Source organism: Muntiacus reevesi, chromosome 2 (assembly GCF_963930625.1).
Source record: "Muntiacus reevesi chromosome 2, mMunRee1.1, whole genome shotgun sequence".
NCBI classification, from domain to species: domain Eukaryota; kingdom Metazoa; phylum Chordata; class Mammalia; order Artiodactyla; family Cervidae; genus Muntiacus; species Muntiacus reevesi.
The window spans coordinates 280,574,194-280,596,177 of record NC_089250.1 but is presented as its reverse complement, the minus strand read 5'-3'; the positions used below and the strand labels follow the sequence as shown (position 1 = coordinate 280,596,177).

Below are 21,984 nucleotides of genomic sequence, written 5' to 3'. Positions count from 1 at the left end.
CCGTGGGTTGGAAAGAGTCAGAAATGACTGGGCAACTAAATCAGCAATCAGCAGCAAACAACAAGGTCCGACACAGGGAACTATATTCTATATCCTGCGATTAAACCATAATGGAAAACAATATAAAAAAGAATGTAAATATGTGTAACTGGATCACTGGGCTGAATACCAGAAATTAACACATTATAAACCAACTATACTTCAAAAAAAACTAAAATGAAGATAATTCAAAAAGAGAAGAGTTAGCCAGCATCTTAAACACAAAGCGGGCAGAGTGGAGGGGACTAGGGCTCAGTGGGCCTCAGCCTCCATGGATGCAGCAGGAAGACAGGCTGGAAGAGCAGGCCTGGGGGTTCAGCAGCAGTCACCCACGTTAGCAGGGAAGTGTTCCTCAGACCTGAGACCAAGGGCACAGCTTCTGAAAGGAAAACAAGGAACAATCCAACAAGACAAAATTCACAGCATCTGGAGGGCGGGCACGGCAGGGCCTATCTTTTGCCGGCCACAGCTATGGCAACCTCATATGGTGCGGTTTCACTGCTATGAAATGTCCAGCACAGGCAAGCCTACAATGGTGCTAGATATGCAGTTGCCTGGAACAGGGGTGGGATCAGAAACTCACATGCAAGGACAGAGGGATCTCAGGAGGTGAGAGAAATGTCCTAAAGCAGGAGGACGCTAAAGAAAGTGCAAGTGCAAGTTGCTCAGCTGCGTCCGACTGTGCGACCCCATGGATTATACAGTCCATGGGATTCTCCAGGCCAGAATACTGGAGTGGGTAGCCATTCCCTTCTCCAGGGGATCTTCCCAACCCAAGATGGAACCCAGGTCTCCAGCATTTCGGGCGCATTCTTTACCAGCTGAGCCACAGAACGGTAAATTGACTAAAAATGACTGGGTCATACGTGTACATGACATGGAGAATGTATCAGAGACCTTGGTGTTCAGAGGTAGGAAAGGTTGTACTGGGTCCCTGTGCCAGGGTGCCAGGAACTCCCAGCCCCAGTCAAGGAGCAGCAATGGAAGGAAGGGGAAGTCACTGAGGAACGCTGGTTAAAACAAGCATTTGAACATAGCCTCAAGGGATGCATTAACCCAAGGATGGAACAGGAGACCACCAGGGCAGAATTACCTAGGTGTGACAAGTCCAGTGGCTTTCCCTTTTCCTACAAGCTTTATTTTAAAGGTTTCCCTCATTACTCTTTGCAGGGCTTCCCTTGTGGCTCAGCTGGTAAAAAATCCGCCTGCCCTGCAGAAGACCTGGGTTCGATCCCTGGGTTGGGAAGATCCCCTAGAGAAGGGAAAGGCTACACACGCCAGTATTCTGGCCTGGAGTATTCCACGGACTGTATGATCCATGGGGTCACAAAGAGTCAGACACAACTCAGAAACTTTCACTTTACTTTAAAAAAAATTTATTTTTACTTGAAAAAATTTTTTTAGTGTACTAAAAACTGAACAAAAAAAAAAATAAATAAAAAGAGAGAATACAAGAATACTTGGTAGCTTGAGAATGTGAGTGCTCCAGTATGTGTTCTATTGTTTTCTGTGCTTCTTGTTTTCTTTTTTTTAACTTTTGGAAATTAACCCAAGGGCCCAGTAGGGGACCCAGGTGCATTGACCTTGGAGAAGCAACACTGGTGAAACTGGAGGGAAGGGGGAAAGGCACAGCTATTGAAAGAGTATCATAGCCGAGGGCTGAACTTAAACTGGTTAGAGCCAAATGAATGTGGACAAGCTGGCAGACAAGGCAACTTGACGTGTTTCTGATCCTTAGTATATACTCAGTGTAACACATGAGTATTGTAACACATTACTATTGTAACAGATGAGTATTGTAACACATTAGCAAGCTGACACACCCAGAGGCACCATGACAGTTCCAATGTGATCATCAAGAACCAAAGAGGGGGCATTGACACAATTCCAGATGTTCAAGCTGAATTTAGAAAAGCAGAGGAACCAGAGGTCAAATTGCCAACATCCCTTGGGTCATCAAAAAAGCAAGAGAGTTCCAGAAAAACATCTACTTCTGCTTTATGAACTACGTCAAAGCCTTTGACTGTGTGGATCACAATAAAATGTGGGAAATTCTTCAAGAGATGGGAATACCAGACTCCCTGATCTGCCTTCTGAAAAACCTATATGCAGGTCAAGAAGTAACAGTTGGAACTGGACATGGAACAAGAGACTGGTTCCAAATCAGAAAAGGAGTACATCAAGGCTGTATACTGTCACGCTGCTTATTTAACTTATATGCAGAGTACATCATGAGAAATGCTGGGCTGGATGAAGCACAAATTGGAATCAACATTGCCAGGAGAAATATCCATAACCTCAGATATGCAGATGACACCACCCTTATGGCAGAAAGTGAAGAAGAACTGAAGAGCCTCTTGATGAAAGTGAAAGAGGAGAGTGGAAAAGTTGGCTTAAAATTCAACATTCAGAAAACTAAGATCATGGCATCCTGTCCCATCACTTCATGGCAAATAGATGGGGAAACAATGGAAACAGTGAGAGACTTTATTTTCTTGGACTCCAAAATCACTGCAGATGGTGACTGCAGCCATGAAATGAAAAGGTGCTTGCTTCTTGAAAGAAAAGCTATGACCAACCTAGACAGCATATTAAAAAACAGCGACATTGCTTTGCCAACAAAGGTCTGTCTAGCCAAAGCTATGGTCTTTCCAGTAGTCATGTATGGATGTGAGAGTTGAACTATAAAGAAAGCTGAGTGCTGAAGAATCGATGCTTTTGAACTGTGGTATTGGAGAAGACTCTTGAGAATCCCTTGGACTGCAAGGAGATCCAACTAGTACATCCTAAAGGAAATCAGTCCTGAATATTCATTGGAAGTACTGATGCTGAAGTGAAACTCCAATACTTTGGTCACCTGATGAGAAGAACTGACTCATTGGAAAAGATCCTGATGCTGGGAAAGATTAAGGCAGGAGAAGGGGATGACAGAGGATAAGATGGTTGGATGACATCACTGACTCAATGGACATGAGTCTGAGTAAACTCTGGGAGCTGGTGATGGACAGGGAGGCCTGGCGTGCTGCAGTTCATGGGGTCACAAAGAGTCGGACACGACTGAGAGACTGAACTGACACAATTCCTGGAAATCTCTGCCCCTTCCCCAAAATAGTTGGAATAATCCTCCCACTCATTCGCCTATGAAATTACCCAGGCATAAAAGCTAACCACATACATTTCAAGACTGTACTCATCCTCTGCCATGGCCCACACTCTATGGAGTGTGTTTCTTTCTGAATAAATCCACTTCTTACCTACCTCTTTGTCTCCCACTGAATTCTTCCTGTCATGAGACACAAAGAACCTGAGCCTCAGAAAGTCCAGACACCTGGTGAGTGATTCTAATTAAAAGATCATGGGTTCAAGTCCCAATCTTCGGTGCTTAGCTTTCTTTATAGTTCAACTCTCACATCCATACATGACTACTGGAAAGACCATAGCTTTGACTAGACAGACCTTTGTTGGCAAAGCAATGTCGCTGTTTTTTAATATGCTGTCTAGGTTGGGCATAGCTTTTCTGACAAGGAGCAAGCACCTTTACATTTCATGGCTGCAGTCACCATCTGCAGTGATTTTGGAGTCCAAGAAAATAAAGTCTCTCACTGTTTCCATTGTTTCCCCATCTATTTGCCATGAAGTGATGGGACAGGATGCCATGATCTTAGTTTTCTGAATGTTGAATTTTAAGCCAACTTTTCCACTCTCCTCTTTCACTTTCATCAAGAGGCTCTTCAGTTCTTCTTCACTTTCTGCCATAAGGGTGGTGTCATCTGCATATCTGAGGTTATGGATATTTCTCCTGGCAATGTTGATTCCAATTTGTGCTTCATCCAGCCCAGCATTTCTCATGATGTACTCTGCATATAAGTTAAATAAGCAGCGTGACAATATACAGCCTTGATGTACTCCTTTTCTGATTTGGAACCAGTCTCTTGTTCCATGTCCAGTTCTGTTACTTCTTGACTTGCATACAGAGTTTTCAGGAGGCAGGTCAGGGGGGTCTAGTATTCCCATCTCTTGAAGAATTCCCCACAATTTGTTGTGATCCACATAGTCAAAGACTGATATAGTCCATAAAGCAGAAATAGATGTTTTTCTGGAACTCTCTTGTTTTTTTTTTATGATCCAAGGGATGTCGGCAATTTGACCTCTGGTTCCTCTGCCTTTTCTAAATCCAGCTTGAACATCTTGAAGTTCATGGTTCACGTACTGTTGAAGCCTGGCTTGGAGAATTTTGAGCATTACTTTGCAAGCGTGTGAGATCCCACAGCTGGCACAGCCCATGTCCACCACGATAAGGCTGGGTTTGCAGAGCTGAACACTGGGTTTCCCCTTGGATGGTGGCTGCCACAGCAGGAAGTTGGAGGGAGACTGCGGACCCTGGGTGGCCTGGGAGGAGGGGCTGAGGCTTCTGACTCCTGACACAAACTGTGCAAACTTCCCCAGAGGCCAGCGGTTAGGGCTCTGTGCTCCCACGGTGGGGAGCTGGGATCCCACAAGGCATGCGGCACAGTCAAAAAATAATTAACATTAAGTAAAACAAAAACTGTATGTGTGTGTTGGGTGGGGGGAAGAGTCTGCTTCCCAGCTCAGTCAGGTTGCTAGAAAAGCCAGCTCCATAGCTGTAAGACGAAGTCCCTGTTCTCTTGTTGGCTGTCTCCCAGGGCTCTTCTGAGATTTGAGAGTCCACTACCACGACCCACACATTCCTCACCACACAGCCCTCTCCCTCTGCCTTCAAAACCTTGGAGTCCTCCTCCTACTTCAAGTATTCTTCTACGTTTAAGAACACTTATGACAAACTATGACAAACCTAGACAGTGTGTTAAAAAGCAGATAAATCACTTTGCTGACAAAGGCCTGTATAGTCAAAGCTTTAGTTTTTCCAGTATTCATGTATGGATGTGAGATTTTCACCATAAAGAAGGCTGAGTGCCAAAGAATTGATGATTTTGAACGGTGGTGCTGGAGAAGACTCTTCAGAGTCCCTTGGACTGCAAGGAGATCCAACCAGTCAGTCCCAAAGGAAATCAACCCTGAATATTTACTGGAAGGACTGATGCTGAAGTTGAAGCTCCAATACGTTGGTCACCAGATGCGAAGAGCCAACTCATTGGAAAGGACTCCCATGCCTGGAAAGATTGAGGGCAGGAGGAGAAGGGGACGACAGAAGACAAGCTGGATGACATCACCAACTGGATGGGCATGAGTTTGAGCAAGCTCCAGGAGATAGCGAAGGACAGGGAAGCCTGGCGTGGACAGGAAGCCCTACAGTCAGTCCATGGGGTCATAAAGAGTCACAACTTAGCCAATGAACAACAATAAAGAACCCTTATGATTCCCTAGAGCCCATCCAAACAATCCAGGACTATCTCCTTATCTAGTCAGCTGATGAGTAACCTTAGTTGTACCTGCTATGTACTCTGAACTATTAGAATCCTCACTTAATGCCCCCAAATCCTGTGGAATCAGGCCAGTCCAGGGCAGCTTTGGCAGTTCCAGTCCTTTTAGGCTGCAGTGGCACCAGGTGTCAAGACACAGGACACAGGTGAACCCCTGGCCTCACAGGTCGAGGTGGGCACAGCAAGGGGCCTGTGAAGCCAGTGAAGCATGATCAGTGATAAAAACCAGGGATGAGAAGTTGGACGGAAGAGATACAGGGAGTTGAGCAGGCCATTGTTGAAGGACTCAGATTCTTAACAAGGACAATGAGGCCATGAGACTGGGATTTTAATTAGCTTCCTGGGGGCCTGGGCCACGGAATGCTCCCTTCCCTGTTCGCTCAGTAGGTGCCTAAGGCAGGAGGCAGGGGCTGTGACCTTATCCTCATACTGGAGCTGAGAAGTCGGCCCCTTCCACTCTGGACTCTGAACCTGCCGCACAAAGCATGGGGTCCACTGCGGTCTAGGCATCACCTCCCTCTTCCTTCAGCCCCCATGAGTAGAGCCTAAGACCCGGTCAGTCCACATCCAGTGGGCCTGGCTCCCCCGGGGCCCTCGACAGCCAGGCCCAACTCAAGGTCCTTGGAGGTCCAGGCTGTTCCTCTGCCGGGACAGTTCTTCCCACACACTCTGGGCTCTAAAGTGCCTCTTTGGAGTCTGGCTGCTCACCACCTCCCAGGTAGACGCAAGACCCATCTCACCGCCTCTACCACCTTTATTTTCTGAGCGTTGGCGCGGAGTGCGGCCTGCTGAAAGCACTCTGAACATTCCCTCCTCACACCCCTCCCTGGGGCAGGCGCGCCTGCTGTAGAGGCATCTAGTCCGGTGCCTCACCTTCTCCCTGGGCCAGGGCAAGGAGGTGGCCGTCTGCTCCCACATTCCACTCGCAGCCGCTAGACCCACACAGGTGGACGCCTGGGCTGTCCTCATCTACCTGAGGGGTTTCGACCCGCCGGGACCCGCCCCGGGCTAGGGAGTCCACCGCCCTCCCACCCTCACCCCGCCACACCTTCTCCCGCCCAGCCCACATGCGAGGGGCGTGGCCTACGGATCGACAGCGCAGGTCCCGCCCCCGCCCCGTCGCTAGGGCGAAGCTGCGTGATTGCCCCGGCCCCCTGCGACTTTGGCCGGAAGTGCGACCTGGCGGCGGCGACTAGTCTCCATGGAAACGCCGGAAACGTGCTCTGACCGAATGGTTCGCCGCGGCGCGGCAGCTGCGGACTTCGGTTCCGCCGGCGTCGCGGCCCGGAAGTGCGGCCTCGGAGGTGGTGAGCTGGAGGCGGCCACCGCCCGGCCTGGTGCCTGAGGAGGAGCCGGAGGTGGGGTCAGGCGAGCATCCCCCTGCAGCAGGGCCCGTGGGGAGGCCGGGGCGTGCCAAGGGAGGGGCGCCCGCGCTGGGCTCGGCGCGCTCGCCGCAGACGTGAGGGGGCGCTGCAGGACGGGGGCATGTCGCGGGCCGGGGCGCGGAGGCGGGAACCCGGCTGGGCCTGGGCCGGGGCGGGCGCAGCCGGAGCCGATCGGAGAACGGGGTGCAGGAGTCGAGGGGGCGCGAGGCATGGCGCAGGGAACTCGAGAGGGTGCTCGGAGCAGAGGGCACGGCGTGGGTCAAGGGGCGGCAGCGAGGATGCCTGGGAGCCGCGGCTCAAGGTGGGCCTTTGTTCCGAGGCGCCCGAGACTCCGCTGCACCTGCAGAGACCGGAGCCTGCCGGGGCGCGGGGCGGAAAAGGAAGGGCCAGTCCCCACGGACTGGGGCGCGGGCTTTTGCCCGCGTCGCCCGGGCACAGGCTGAAAGTCCTTTAGGTGCGGGCGTATAAAGCCTGTGCAGGGTGCTTGCGGCAGAGGTAACGGCACGTGAAGACTTGGCCTGAGTAAGGAATTGTCGTGGAGACCCCAGAGCTAAGGAGGGTCCCGATCTGTTCTTAATAGATCTCAACAGGCTCCCTCTGGCTGTCGGGTGGGGAATAGACCGGGAGGTGGGGGAGCCTGGTGGAGTCATGCAAAGTGGTCCGAGGGGTCAGATACGGAGTATGAACGGCCCACAGCAAAGGAAAGTCGATTTGGACGTTAAGGAGCCAGAGGGGGTGAGTGTGAGACCCCAGCAGGCTCAGAGGATTTCGAGGCCTCACCTGAACCAGACTGGGGTAGAGTGGGCCCGTCTCAGGGTTTCTCATCCGTTTGATAAAGGGGAAACTGAGGCCCAGCAAGCATGCTGCCTGTTTGACAGTGAAGTAGCTGAGCTTCTCAGATTCCCAGAGATCCCTGGGAATCGCTTCCCCTTTTAGGTGCCTGAGGGTGGGCAGTGCTGGGATTTCCAGGCTGTAGTTGGACAAGAAGTGTCCATATTGCTCACCCATGCTAAACCTGAGGTCTCTGCTACTCCACATGCACCCAACCAATCACACAGACCTGGGCAGTCCACAGGCCCCTCTCAATGCCACACCCACACCCTGGGTCCCATGGGTACCCCATAGGTCGCATCAAGATTCCAGGAAGCACAGGCTGCAAGACATGTCTCCCACTAGACGTGCTCCCCTCAGCCAGAGACCATGTATTTTCCTCCCTTCCGGCAGCACCTGCCAGGCTTCCCAGGTGGCGCTAGTGGTAAAGAACCTGCCTGCCAATACAGGAGACATAAGAGACCCAAGTTTCATCCCTGGACTGGAAAGATCCCCTGGAGGACATGGCAACCCACTCCAGTATTCTTGCCTGGAGAATCTTCCCATGGATAGAGGAGCCCGGTGGGCTGCAGTCCATGGGGTTGCAGAGGCAGACACGACTGAAGCCACTTAGTGTGCACTCAGGAAACCTGCCAGCCTAATGCCCAACCTCCTCTCAACTCTCTGTGACTATCAGCACCCTTAGGCCCACAGGCCATTCATGCCAGCCCCACCCCATTGAAGACCTGCGCATACACTCGATATAACCAGGTTCTGAGGCAGCAGACCTCTGGGTCTGGGTTTGCAAGGGTCTTGGATGCGCCAAGGTTGAGGGCCCTGCCAAGGGGAGGTGAAAAAGAAGTCCTTAGTGGTGGGAGTCTTAACTGGCAGGGTGGGGAGGGAGTGTTCTATATAGGGGCCCCTGCCCTCTTCACCCTATTGGAGGAGAAGGTGGGGGAGGCCATGGATGGGAGTTAGGGGAAGAGGGGGTCGGTCGGGCAAAATAGGGGAGGCGAGCCCTGGGTCTCCCCACTCTGGCAGTGAGCACGACCGGGAGGGCCGCAAAGCTCTGCTGTCCCCAGCCCTCGCCCGGCGGTGCGCTGGAGGCTGCGGGTCGGGGGAGGGGGCGGCCACATAAGTCCTGGAGGCGGGGAGGGGAGTCCTGCTGGTTCGGGAACCAGGACTTGGAGGGGCCAGGGGCACTGGAGAGGGCTGGGGCTCCTGAGGCCTGGGGGTGTGCGGCCCCTCGGCCCGCTGAAGGGATGGCTGACCCCCTCACCGCCCCATCCGATGCAGAACGAGGGGAGGGCCCCCGCTCACACCGCCCGTCCCGCGCAGATGGCGGCGGCGGCGGCGGAGGCGGTGCACCACATCCACCTGCAGAACTTCTCGCGGTCCCTGCTCGAGACCCTCAACGGGCAGCGGCTGGGCGGGCACTTCTGCGACGTGACGGTCCGCATCCGAGAGGCCTCGCTGCGCGCCCACCGGTGCGTGCTGGCCGCCGGCTCACCCTTCTTCCAGGACAAGCTTCTGCTTGGCCACTCGGAGATCCGCGTGCCGCCGGTGGTGCCCGCGCAGACGGTGCGCCAGCTCGTCGAGTTCCTCTACAGCGGCTCGCTGGTGGTGGCGCAGGGCGAGGCGCTGCAGGTGCTCACCGCCGCGTCGGTGCTGCGCATCCAGACGGTCATAGACGAGTGCACGCAGATCATCGCCCGCGCCCGCGCTCCCGCGCCGGGCGCCCCCGCGCCCCCACCCGCGCCCGTGCCGCCGCCGCTGGCGCCCGCGCAGTTGCGCCACCGCCTGCGGCACCTGCTGGCGGCGAGGCCCCCGGGCCCCCCCGGCGCCGCGCACCCGCGCAAGCAGCGCCAGCCGGCGCGCCTGCAGCTGCCCGCGCCCCCCGCACCCGCCAAGGCGGAGGGCGCGGCCGCCGACCCCGCGCTGACCGCGGCCGCGGACGACGGCGACGACGACGACGAGGCCGACGACGAGACCGACGGCGAGGACGGCGAGGGAGGAGGCCCCGGGGAGGGCCAGGCGCCCCCCGCCTTCCCCGACTGCGCCACGGGCTTCCTGCCCGCCGCGGCGGACGGCACGCGGGAGGAGCCGCCCGTGCCCGCCGGCCTCTCAGATTACAGCGGGCCCGGCAGGAACTTCCTCCGGGGGACCTCGGCCGCCGAGGACGTGTTCCCCGACGGCTACGTCTCCGCCTGGCAAGAGGGCGATCAGGGCGCCCCCGAAGGCTGTCCGGCCGAGACCCCTGCCCCTCCCGACTGCGTCCTGTCGGGGCCCCGCCCACCTGGCGTGAAGACCCCCGGGCCGCCCGTGGCGCTTTTCCCCTTCCACCTGGGAGCCCCCGGGCCGCCGGCGCAACCCCCTCCTGCGGCCTCGGGAGCGGCCCCCGCACCCCCGCCCGCCTTCTACCCAGCGCTGCAGCCGGACGCAGCTCCCAGCGCGCCTCTAGGGGAGGCCCCGGCCCCAGCGGCCGCGGCCCCCTCGACCACTCCCGCGCGCGCCCCGGGTGCCGAGCCTCCCGCCTACGAGTGCAGCCACTGCCACAAGACGTTCAGCTCTCGGAAAAACTACACCAAGCACATGTTCATCCACTCGGGTGAGCCGGGGTGGGTCTCTGGGCCCCTCGCTTGGCCTTTCGTGAGCTGTCGATGACCCAAGGGTCAGCACAGCCTGGTTCCCCTCTCGGATTCGGGTGGTGGGGCGGCCTGCTCTGTAACCCCGGGGATTCTGTACCGGCCAGCAGGGAGGGGCACATATACTTGGGTCTTTCCCAGTGTGAGGCCGCTGGCCCTGAACGGCGGCCAGTGACCAGAGTTCAGAGGCTCTCTGGGCGCGGCAGGGATGGAGGAGGGGCAGCCCGGCCCTGGGCCTGGCACCAGGAAGTTTGAGGGGGGAGGTCTCGTCCCCACCCGAGTGGTCAGCCCCACCTGCGGCCTTCCCTGCTAGGAGGCTACCTGTTGGAGTCGTGAGTCACTGACAGGTAGTGACCCTGGTGTCACCGTTAGGGTCTGGGAGAGGGGCGTCCCTGCCGGGTTGGGGGATTCCGGGTTAATGGCACGTCTGGGTGAGGAGGGGAGTCGCGGTCCGGCACGGCGCCCCAAAGCCCCTTCCCAGCTGACCTGAGCGCGCTTCCCGCCCTGTCGCCCGCAGGGGAGAAGCCCCACCAGTGTGCCGTGTGCTGGAGATCCTTCTCGCTGCGTGACTACCTGCTCAAACACATGGTCACGCACACGGGCGTGCGCGCCTTCCAGTGCGCCGTCTGCGCCAAGCGCTTCACGCAGAAAAGCTCGTTGAACGTGCACATGCGCACCCACCGGCCTGAGCGCGCGCCCTGCCCCGCCTGCGGCAAGGTGTTCTCGCACCGCGCGCTGCTGGAGCGCCACCTGGCCGCGCACCCTGCGCCCTGACGCGGGCCTGAGGCCTGGCCGCGCCCCGTGGGCTTGGCCTCGCCGCTCCGCTGGCGGCCGCGTCCACCGCCCACGTCACACCTGTCTCGGCCTCTTGGCCGCTTTCCCGCCGCCGGCCCGCGCTGTCCCCGAGCGCAGGCCCTGCTCCTGCCCGCCCTGCTCCGCAGCCCCGCCTGCTTCGTTCCTCCCCTCCTGCGTACTCGGCCCTCCAAGTGGCGTCCGGCTGGGAGGGGTCAGGGACTCCACCGCCTCCGAGAACTGGATCATCTCCAGGCTGACCTAGGGCTCGGCTATGGCCACGGGCCCAGGATTCACGGCTCCGACTCCAGTTCACGCCGCGACCCCCCCCCCACCGCTCCAGGGAGTGAGGTGGGGGCTGCTCCTCCGACCCTGTGCCAGGCTACGAGGTCCCCAGCGCCCCGACCCGAGCCACCCCTCCCTCATCTGGCGTCTAGGGCGTCGCCACGGACTGAGGCCCGGCCTTGAGAGCCCTGCTCTGTAATAAAGGACTGTGGGCCGTGGGGTCCAAGCCCAGCAGCGCGAGCCCCGGCCCATGTGTGCCTCTCCGGCTGTGACCGTCGTGCGTGCTGGGGTGCAGTGCGCCTGGGCAGCGCTCCGCTGGGCAGCGCTCCCTTGAGCGGCGCGCGGCAGGATGGCCCGCTTTGCCGTCTCGTGTTCTCTGATAGGAGACGCCTGGCTCCCTAGAGCCCCCTCTCCTGTGGAGGCGGGGAAACAGCCCCCTCTGATGAGGATCTGGAAGCCGAAACACCCCCGCCCCACCCCGCCCAAGATGCAGATTTCGAGGCCCCTCCCCCGAGATCTTCCGGGCAGATGCTCTGGCCTTCAGGCTTCCCCTCCCGCGTCCTGATGGCCTTGATGGTTGAACTACTCACTTTGGGGGACAGAGGATCTTGGGGGCCAGGCTACTAATAGGCGGGGGCCTGAGCCCCAGAATTACTGTCCTGGCCTGCAGGGTCGCGAGTGCCGGACTGGGCTGGGGGCGGCACACACACCAGCGGCCGGCCCCTCGGGCTGCCCACCCGGGTTACTGAAGATGCCAGCCAGGGTCAGCTCGAGGCTCCTCCTCGCCGGCCTCCTTCACATCGCTGGCGCAAGGCCCGGGCACCGCCTGCAAAGTATCCCGAGCCGGGGTCAGGGGTGTGTGCGTGGGGTGTGGCCTGCGGGCCCACGTCGGGATCCTAGGCTCGTTTCCGCACTCCCCCCTGAGGCTTTCCCGCCACACCCACATTCCAGGCAAAGTTCAGCCTCCTGAACCCTGAGCCTGGTCCCCACTGATGCCAGGGGTACACCAGAGTCAGAGCGGGGCACCTGGGTAGTGGGGTCAGGACCGGGTTTGAACTCAGGCCTGCGACGTTCAGGGCTTACTGAGCACCTGCTATGTCCCTGGCCCCCACCCAGCTCCCGTGCAGTCGGGAGTTAGGTCGGTGCACCGGTAACCTCCCGGGAGGCCTGCTGGCGCCTGAGCTGCCTTGCTATCATGCCTCGCTGGAAGTTCAGAGGACTGTTTGCAGGTTTCCCAAGAGACTGGCACCCAGTGGCAGGAACGGAGGCAGAGGGTCCGGCGACACGCAGAAGAGCAGGCAGAGCCAAACAAACACTTAGGAAGGCGGGAGGGCGGAGTCCTGGGGCCCGCACCGCGGTCAACAGTCCATGAGTCACGGCGCAGGGGCGGGTCGCGGGCGGAGGTGGGCACTCCTGGACATTTCCCGGAGTTAGGAGCAGGTGCCATGGGGCTCTGGAGGCGACTGGCCTTCTCCTTGTTGTTGCTGCTGCTGCTGTGGGGCCTGGGGCAGTCGCCATGGGTGGCGGCAGCGGCCCCGGCCCTGCGCTGGCTCCTGGGCGACCCCGCCTGCGGCGCGCTGCTGGGCCTGGCCTTGCTGGCAGGGCCCTGGCTGGGTCCCTGGACGCCGCACTGGCTGAGCCTGGCGGCCACGGCCCTACTACTAACCCTGCTGCCCGCACGGCCGCCGCCGGGGCTCCGCTGGCTGCCGGCCGACCTGGCCTACACCTTCCGGATGCTCCGACTGGGCCTCCGCACCTGGGTGCGCTTGCGGCGCCGACCGCCGGATACCTTCGTGGATGCCTTTGAGCGGCACGCGCGGGCCCAGCCAGGCCGCACGATCCTAGTGTGCACCGGGCCGGGGGGCCGCGCGGTTACCTTCCGGGAGCTGGACACCAGGGCCTGCCAGGCGGCCTGGGCCCTGAAGGCCGAGCTGGCCAGCACCGCAGGCCTGCGCGCCCGGGAGCCCACAGCCCTGCTGGTGCTGCCCTCACAGACGCTCCCCGCCCTGAGCCTGTGGCTGGGGCTGGCCAAGCTGGGCTGCCCGGTGGTCTGGATCAACCCTCACGGCCGCGGGCCGCCACTGGTGCACGCGGTGCTGAGCTCCGGGGCCCGGGTGCTGGTGGTGGACCCAGGTGAGAACCCCTGGACAAGGGGGTCGGAGGGGTTGCGCAGCGGAAGGGAGAGGGAGGTGGAGTACTGCTGTCCAGGGGGGTCCCAGTGGGGGCTGGCTCTTAGAACAGCCCACAACCCGCTGACTCTTAGGACCCAAATCCAGTTGCTGGACAGAAATGCTGAGGGTACCAGAGTTGTTTTTTTTTTTCCCCCCACCGTGCGGGCGTTTCGCACCCCAATATCCGTTACAGGTAAGGTCGGTGTGCATCGCCGCCGCAGGGGAGCCTCGGCACGTCTCGCCCCTCCCACCGCGGGATGCCCCCCCACCCCACCCCCTGAAGCCTCCTCTGACCCCTCTCCTAGAGCTCCGGGCGAACCTGGAGGAGGTCCTGCCCCAGCTGCAGGCGGAAAAGGTCCACTGCCTCTACCTGGGCCGCAGCTCCCCCACGCCCGGGGTGGGGGCCCTGGGCGCCGCCCTGGCCGCCGCCCCCTCAGACCCCGTGCCCGCCGACTGGCGGGCGGACATCAAGCTCCGAAGCCCAGCCCTGTTCATCTACACCTCGGGAACCACCGGTGAGCGCGCCCCGACGTCCAGGCCCGACCTCTGAACTCTCCTGCTGAACTGACCTCAAGCCTGATTTGTGCCCTCAAACTTGGCTTCTGAAACCCTCCTTGCCCCTGAATTGTGACCCCTGGCCCCGACGTTGACAGTCAGTGTTATTTGAATGGTCGGTGCCAGAACCCTGCCTCTGGCCGGTAAACAGCCGCTGAAACCTTGACCTTTGGAATTAATCCGCTGAACACAGATGAAAACCCACCCACGCTGGCCATCTTTCCAGAGCCTCAAACCCCTGAGCTTGCGGACCTGCCCTACCCCCTCTCCCCTCTTCTCCCCAGGGCTCCCCAAGCCCGCCATCCTCACCTACGAGCGGGTGCTGCAGGTAGCAGGGATGCTGACGCTGTGTGGGGTCACAGCCGATGACGTGGTCTACACAGTCCTGCCTCTGTACCACACCATGGGGCTTGTCCTTGGAGTCCTCAGTTGCCTGGACCTTGGTAAGCCTTTCTTTCTTTGAGGTCCCCCCTGAATCCACAGGACTCACAGCCTGAATGTCAGGGTGACAAGCCCCATAGGTTACTGAGAACCCCAGGCTCCCTTCTGTGACAAGGGACCACGAAGCCCAGGGCCACCTGGGCAGAGGGCTGGACACCTGGGGAGCCCTTCGTGGCTGTGGCTGTGCGGGAAGCCGGCAGCGCTGCTGTGGGTGTCGGGCATTCCTGGCAGTCAGGGTCCCAGGTGGAGCCAGTGAGCGAACCGGCAGCAAGCCTTCCTTCCGGTTGTCTCCCTAGACACCTGGCCATGAATTCAGTGAACAGACCACCTGATCGGTTTCATTGCCATTGTTGCCGTTTCTGAAGTTTTAACATGGAAAATATTGAAATATCAAAATTTCTAAAGTTTTCTACATGAATCCTCAGGTGCTCACCACCCAGCCTCAGCCACTAGCAGCATTTTGCTCTTCTGTGTTTTGTGTATCACCTCCCCTTTACTCTCACTTTTTACTCTCATTATTTCTTCAAAAATCTTAAAATCATGGGACATTTCAAACCTACAGGAAAGCAGAGCAGATAGTTTGATGAAGTCTCTGAAATCCTCACCCAGCCTTAAGAATTGTTAACATGTTGCCAATTTTATTTCATAGGAACTCCCTTCTTTCAGGATTATTTTGAAGCAGATTCTAGATACTATCTTTCTCTGTAAATATTGCCGTATGTATCTCTAACATGTAAGAACTTAAAACACCTGTGACCACTCTGATTATCACACCTGCCTGAAAAATTAACAGTAACTCCTGGAAACTATCTGATGCTCACTTCATGTTAAAAATTTCCCAGGAGTTCCCTCTTAGTCCAGTGTCTAAGCCTGTGTGCTCCCAGTGCAGGGCCACGGGTTTGATCTCTGGCCAGGAAGCTAGAGCCCGCAGGCTGCAACCAAGACCCAGGGCAGCCAAATAATGATTAAATATATTTTTAAAAAATCACCCCGATTATCTTACTGTCTTTGCAATTCAAGTGTTCTTTTTCTTTCTTTTTTTTTGTATTTAGATTATTTCCATTTTATAATTCAAGTGTTCTTTGTACTTGTTTGCTTGGTCTCTGTTCCTCTCCCTCCCACATCCCTGTCAAAACTAGATAGTCCTTCTAGAGATGTTTTCATTTATTTTTAAAACAGCTTTTATTTCTTTGGCCACACCAGGTCTTAGTTGTGGCATGCAGGACCCAGTTCCCTGACCAAGGATGAAACCGGGGTGCCTGCACCAGGAGCATACAGTCTTAGCCACTAGACCACCAGGAAGTCCCTGTTTTATTTTTACTTTTTTTTTGCTCTTTACAAGAGACTCACTTTTTTGTTTTTTAACTGAAGTATAATTGCTTTACAATATTCTGTTGGTTTCTGCCATACATCAACATGGATCAGCCACAGGTGTACATGTCTCCCATCCCTCCTGAACCTCCCTCCCACCCCCACCCCATCCCACTCCAGGCTGTCATAGTGTTTTCACTTATTTTAAAACAGTCTTTAGGGACTTCCTTGGTGGTCCAGTGGTTGACAATCTGCCCTTCAATGCAGGGGACTCGGGTTCAATCCCTGGTCAGGGAACTAAGATCCCACATGCTTCGGGGCATCTGAGCCTATGCGCTGCAACTAGAGCCCCAGTGCTAAGCCACAGCTAAGACCCGTTGAAGCCAAAAATAAATAAATATATTATAAATAAATAAAAATAAAACAGTCTTTATTGATCTGGCTGTAGTGGGTCTGAGTTGTGTCCTGTGGGGCCTTTGATGTGGTGCCTGGACTCTTGCAGCCCGCAGTCTTAGTTGCTCTGTGGCAGGTGGGAGCCCCAACCACGGATTGAACTCATGTCCGCTGCACTGTAAGGTGAATTCTTAACCACTGGACCACCAGGGAGGAATCCCCGTGATGTTTTTAGATTCAGTTTAATTATTCTTGGAAATAACTTTGGTGACGTGCATATGCTTCCTAAATTGTCACACCAGAGACTTCTTAAAACTGGGATCCCATCTTAGGCTAAGAAGAATTGGGACGTTTTCATTGGAAAAATCCTTATCAACCTCCCCCCTGGTCTTAGCAGCTCTTGAAGCCCTTTCCAGAATCCAGGCATTTCAGTTGGGGTTGCCAACAGAGCTGATGCTTTCAAGGACCCAGCATCCATTTTCACAGAGAGGACATTATACTTCACCTCTGTCAAAATACAGCTTCAAAGAAGACCCACACCTGCTCCCTTCCCAAGCACAGGAGCAGTCGTCCCTCTGGGTGCAGGGCTGATGATATTATCTTGCGGGGTTTTCTGAGGATTAGGGCTGAGGTAGGGAGAGTGCCATCCACAGGGCCAGCTGCAGAGGAGGGGATCAGAAAAAAAGGGAGCACATTCCTGGAGTGACTATGAGTGCTAAGTCGCTTCAGTCATATCTGACTCTTTGCGACCCCATGGACTAGCCCACCACGCTCCTCTGTCCATGGGATTCTCCAGGCAAGAATACTGGAGTGGGTTGCCATGTCCTTCTCCATGGAGTGCCTGTAGTGGCCCCTAAGATGTACTGATCCACATGTCTATCCTTCAAAACATCCATATATCCATCCAGCAACCCAGCCCCCCATCACCCATCCATCCTTCTAGCTCCTATCCATTTGCCCAGCTAGACAGGCATTCCTTAGACATTTATCACAATCACGAATGAGGGCTCACAGCCCTCATTCAGCAGGGCTCGCTTTGTACCAGGCACCAAGCTTTCCACACATTCTGAAGACAGGATTTGGACTCAGGTCGAGCTGTGCTCTTCTCGTGGGGGCAGTCCTGGTTGGGTCAGTGACAAAGATGAGTGTGATGCCATCCTTGGCTTCAGGGACCACAGCCAGGTGGTCAGAGCACCTTCTCATGGCACCTCAGAGGCCTGACCTGAAACCCCTTCCTCTCCTCCCTTCTAGGGGTGACCTGTGTCCTGGCCCCCAAGTTCTCTGCCTCTGGCTTCTGGGACGACTGTCGGCAGCATGGTGTGACTGTGATCCAGTACGTGGGTGAGATCCTGCGGTACCTGTGCAACACACCCCAGGTGAGATGCGCAGAGCGCCCCCGAGTCATCTCAGTGAGGGTCTCAGGGAGATTTGGGCCAGGACTCACACAGTGGCCCTCGGGACAGGGGGTCCCACGTGAAGGTTTCCCATCACGGCTGCTTTGAGGATCAGCTGTGCTATCTTGGGGGTGGGGGTAGGGCGGGCGGTGACTTCACCTCTCTCAGCCTCAGTGTCCTCTTTGGGGAAACAGAATAATACCTCACAGGAGTGCAGCAAGAATCAAACATGTAAAGTACGGAGAGCAGGCTTGGCTCGGGATAAAGTCACTAGACCTGAGCAGGTCTCATCCTATGGATCAATGACACATGGACCCCAGGTGACTCTCTCAAGGAGTATGTGTTAGTTCCTCAGTTGAGCCCGACTCTTTGCGACCCCATGGACTGTAGCCCACCAGGCTCCTCTGTCCATGGAATACCCAGGCAAGAATAGTGGAGTGGGTGGCCATTTCCTTCTCCAGGGGGTCTTCCCAACCCAGGGATTGAACTGTAGTCTCCTGCATTGCAGGCCAACTCTTTACCATCTGAGCCACCAGGGGAGCCCTAACGTCCCTCCAAATAAAATATCCAGGTAACCACTCAGGAAAACATTCCTGGTAACTAACCCAAGTAAGGCCCCTGGATAACTCCTCAAGATGAAGCTTCAAGTCAGTCCCCCAGGTTACCTTCAGGTAAAGGCCCCCCAAGTAACTCCTCCTGCTAAGGCCTCCAGTAAACGCCCCCAGGTAAAAGCTTCAGATAACCACCCCTATATAAGACCCCAGAGGTCTCCCTTAGGTCAGACCCTATAGGAGGCCTCTGGCCACCCCTACGTATTCCTCCAGGTAAGGTTTCCAGGTATCCTCCGCAGGTAAGTCCTGCAAGTAACTCTCTCCAGGTACAGACTCCAGGTAACTACTCTAAAGTTAAGAACTCAGATCCCCTAGATACAGGTCCCCGTCACCTCCCAGGATAGCTCTCCTGGGTAAGGGCTCCTGGGCACACCCAAGGGCAGCCCCTCCTCACCCTTCTTGGGGTGTCCCTGCAGCGGCCAGAGGACCAGACACATAAAGTCCGCCTGGCGATTGGCAATGGACTCCGGGGAGAAGTGTGGGAGACCTTCCAGCAGCGCTTCGGCCCCATTCGGATCTGGGAGATGTATGGCTCCACCGAGGGCAACGTCGGCTTCATCAACTATCCCGGGCGCTGTGGGGCCCAGGGCAAGACCAGCTGCTTCCTCCGAGTGAGTTGCTGGGCGTGATGGGGCCCTGACTGGGGCCGAGCCCACCAGACCTCTGCTGACGCCTCCCACCGTCTATAGATGCTGTCCCCCTTCGAGCTGGTGCAGTACAGCTTGGAGACAGAGGAGCCTCTGAGGGACAGTCAGGGCCTCTGCATCCCTGCGAGGCCAGGTACGGGGCTGGGGAACCTCCCCAGGTGTGCGAAGTGGGGAAGCGGGCTTCTCCATGGCTGGAACAGCCACCAAAAGTCTCTGAGGTGGCTGACGCCCGCTGCTGGCGCCTGCAGTCCTCGGCCAGGCCCTGCATCCCTGGTCTGTCTGCCCACGGTCTGGGACCTCCCTCTCAGCTGGTCGGCTCTGCCCAGCTCCTCTGCTTCAACCTCTGGCTCTGCTGCATCTCTGGGTGTCCATCTGAGGTGTTAGCTTGAGCTTTCTGTGGAAGTCCCATCCTCCCAGGCATCAAGCTCCTGTCCTGAACTTTCTCTGAGGGTCTTCTCTCCTGGGGCCTAGCAAGGTCACAGCGGAATCTCTCTTCCCATCACCATTTGTGTCTCTCCCTTGTCCATCCTTGTTGGCCTTTTCCTCTTCTGAGGGGACTCTCTGATACCACCTTCATTTCCTGTCTCTGTCTCTGGATCCGTTTCTGGATCTTTCTCTTCTCTGGCGGAGTCCGGGCCGCGGCCTGGGGGCTCCTGACGCGCTCAGCCACAACTAATGCCCGACTCCCGCTCCTACCCCAGGGGAGGCAGGACTCCTGCTGACCCAGGTGTTGCGTCACCAACCTTTCCTGGGCTACCGCGGGCCCCGGGAGCTGTCAGAAAAGAAGCTGGTGAAGAACGTGCGGCGCCCAAACGACCTTTACTACAACACCGGGGACGTGCTGGCCATGGACCACGAAGGCTTCCTCTACTTCCGCGACCGCCTCGGGGACACCTTCCGGTACCGCGGGGCTCCTCAGGGCAGGACGTGTGGATTGGGGGGGGCGGGGCTTGGGGAAGAAGGCGGGGCCTCTCCTGGGGGGGCGGGCCTAATGACCAGGAGGCGGGGCCCCCCCTTTCCAGAGGCGGGACCATGGAATCGGAAAGGAGTGGGGCTTGTGGGAGAAGGCGGGGCTTCTCCTGCCCAGGGGAGGCGGGCCTAATGGACAGGAGGCGGGGCTTATAGATTCCGGAGGGGGCGGGGCTTAAGGGAAGGAGGAGGGGCCTCTCCTACCCAGGGGAGGCGGGCCTAATGTCCAGGAGGTGGGGCTCGGTGGTCAGGAGGCAGGGCCCCTCCTACCCCGGGTGGTCAGGGGCGGGACTTGGGGAGGAGGCGGGGCCTACCCTTTCCGGGGGGCGGGACTTACAGCCAGGAGGCGGGGCCTACCCTTTGCAGGGGCTGGTCCCTTCATACATATTCATGACAGGACTGGCCGGGGCCTAGGGGCCAGGAGGCGGCGCTTGGTCAGGGGCAGAGCCTCCTTTCTCGCGCCCTGGTCCCAGGCACCCGCTCCAACCCCACAGGTGGAAGGGTGAGAACGTGTCCACGCGGGAGGTGGAGGGCGCGCTGTCAGCCGTGGACTTCTTGCAGGAGGTGAACGTGTACGGGGTGCCTGTGCCAGGTGCGGAGGGGTGCGCAGCCGTGTGGGCGGGGTGGGGGCTTGTTGCAGGTGGGGAGCTGCCGGAACCCGGGAGAGGACAGCTCGTGTACGTGCTCCGCAGGGTGTGAGGGCAAAGTGGGCATGGCCGCCGTGCAGCTTGTGCCCGGCCAGGCCTTCGACGGGCAGCAGCTGTACCAGCACGTGCGCACTTCGCTCCCGGCCTACGCTGCTCCCCATTTCATTCGAATCCAGGTGAGCTCCGGTGGCGGGAGGGGTGGGTGGGGGGCCCGGCAGGGCGGCTGCAGTCGACCTTACAGTCTCTCCCCCCGCAGGACGCCTTGGAGATCACAGGCACGTTCAAACTGGTGAAGTCCCGGTTGGTGCGCGAGGGCTTCAACGTGAGCGTCGTCGCTGACCCGCTGTTCGTGCTGGACAACCAGGCCCGAGCCTTCCGGCCCCTGACTCCAGACATATACCGGGCAGTGTGTGAGGGAGCCTGGAGACTCTGACCTCCCATCAGCTCACAGGACATCCGAAGGCGCTTCATCCAACGCTGGTCCCCGCCTCCGCTTGTCCCCTCACCCACTCCCCAGACCCGACGAGCCTGGCCTTATCCCCAGCTTCACAAGCTGGGGTGACCCTGGCCCGCTGCAGAGCGAGAATAAACCCGGATGTGTACACGGATGTCTGTGTGGATGGGGAACAAGCCAGAGGTGCGGGATCCCCCCAGAGGGGCAGGCCTGTCTGGACAAGGCCAGGGGAGTGGCTGGAACCAGCGGCCCACTGCAGCCACTCCAGGAGGCGACAACACACCGAGTCTGCCTGTGGCCTCTGTCGGGGCTGGGCTGGGCTGCAGACGAGGACGTGGTCTGGAGGGTGTGGGGAGAAGTGCTGTGAGGGGCAATCTGACAAGGGCCAGAGGCAAGGTTTCTGGAGAACGGAGGTCGTGGTGTCTTGGGGCCGGAAGCACCTTCAGGGCACTGCGGGAGCCGCAGGCCGGCTGACGTCAGCACGGGCAGTGGTGCTGGTAACAGCCCTGCTGTGCTCAGCTGCTCCTGCCATGTCTTGTCCTGGACTCTGCTCTCCAACTCTCCTGGGCTCCTGTGCCAAACTGCCCCTGCCAACCGATACGCCCACTTCTCAGGCACGTGCCGTGCTGCAAGTGGGGTTAAGCTGTGGCCACACCACCCCCCCCACCCCCCCACCCCACCCCCGGCGAGGCCCTGTTTAAGGGGCCCTGGCTGCTGAGGCTGTCACTGCATTTCCTCTTGAAAGAAGAGCGTGTGCTGGGAACCCAGAGAGCCACATGGGGAGAGGGGGGCTCGTGCTGGACAGGAACCTGGGTCTGTGGGTCCCCGAGCCTGCAGCATGGATTGACAGCTGGCCACTTCCAGGCTGGGTGGCCTGGGCAATGCCTAGAACCACTTGCCTCTCAAGCACTGGTTTCCTTCATTGTAAAATGGGACTGAGGATCGTGTCCACCTCAACAGATGTTTGTGGATATTAAAAAAAAAAAAAAGATGGAGGGCTTCCCTGGTGGCTCAGTGGTAAGGAATCCACCTG

General features: G+C 57.9%; 2 protein-coding genes across 3 annotated transcripts; both read left to right on the top strand.

Moving 5' to 3' along the window:
• Positions 1-6,719: 6,719 nt before the first annotated feature.
• Positions 6,720-11,750, top strand: ZBTB45 (zinc finger and BTB domain containing 45). 2 transcript variants are annotated; one of them, XM_065926990.1, is made up of 3 exons: positions 6,720-6,799; positions 8,975-10,244; positions 10,799-11,749. In XM_065926990.1, the coding sequence occupies exons 2-3, from the start codon at positions 8,975-8,977 to the stop codon at positions 11,053-11,055; spliced, it is 1,527 nt and encodes a 508-aa protein (XP_065783062.1). In that variant the 5' UTR covers positions 6,720-6,799; the 3' UTR covers positions 11,056-11,749. The 2 variants fall into 2 exon arrangements, with proteins under 2 accessions (XP_065783062.1, XP_065783061.1); XM_065926989.1 differs by lacking the exon at positions 6,720-6,799 and adding an exon at positions 6,836-7,127 and having other exon boundaries at positions 10,799-11,750.
• A 210-nt stretch (positions 11,751-11,960) lies between these two features.
• On the top strand, positions 11,961-21,901 carry SLC27A5 (solute carrier family 27 member 5). The gene is made up of 10 exons (XM_065926982.1): positions 11,961-13,491; positions 13,835-14,044; positions 14,369-14,527; positions 17,481-17,605; positions 18,651-18,845; positions 18,924-19,014; positions 19,583-19,781; positions 20,345-20,442; positions 20,543-20,673; positions 20,754-21,901. The coding sequence occupies exons 1-10, from the start codon at positions 12,804-12,806 to the stop codon at positions 20,928-20,930; spliced, it is 2,073 nt and encodes a 690-aa protein (XP_065783054.1). The 5' UTR covers positions 11,961-12,803; the 3' UTR covers positions 20,931-21,901.
• The last annotated feature ends 83 nt before the right edge of the window (positions 21,902-21,984 follow it).

Coding starts and splice junctions, on each gene's coding strand:
- ZBTB45 (XM_065926989.1), top strand. CDS start 6,927: ATGTCGCGGGCCGGGGCGCGGAGGCGGGAACCCGGCTGGGCCTGGGCC. Junction 7,128..8,974: donor CCTGGGAGCCGCGGCTCAAG/GTGGGCCTTTGT, acceptor CGTCCCGCGCAG/ATGGCGGCGGCGGCGGCGGA. Junction 10,245..10,798: donor GCACATGTTCATCCACTCGG/GTGAGCCGGGGT, acceptor TGTCGCCCGCAG/GGGAGAAGCCCCACCAGTGT.
- SLC27A5 (XM_065926982.1), top strand. CDS start 12,804: ATGGGGCTCTGGAGGCGACTGGCCTTCTCCTTGTTGTTGCTGCTGCTG. Junction 19,015..19,582: donor CTGCATCCCTGCGAGGCCAG/GTACGGGGCTGG, acceptor CTCCTACCCCAG/GGGAGGCAGGACTCCTGCTG. Junction 20,443..20,542: donor GTACGGGGTGCCTGTGCCAG/GTGCGGAGGGGT, acceptor CGTGCTCCGCAG/GGTGTGAGGGCAAAGTGGGC.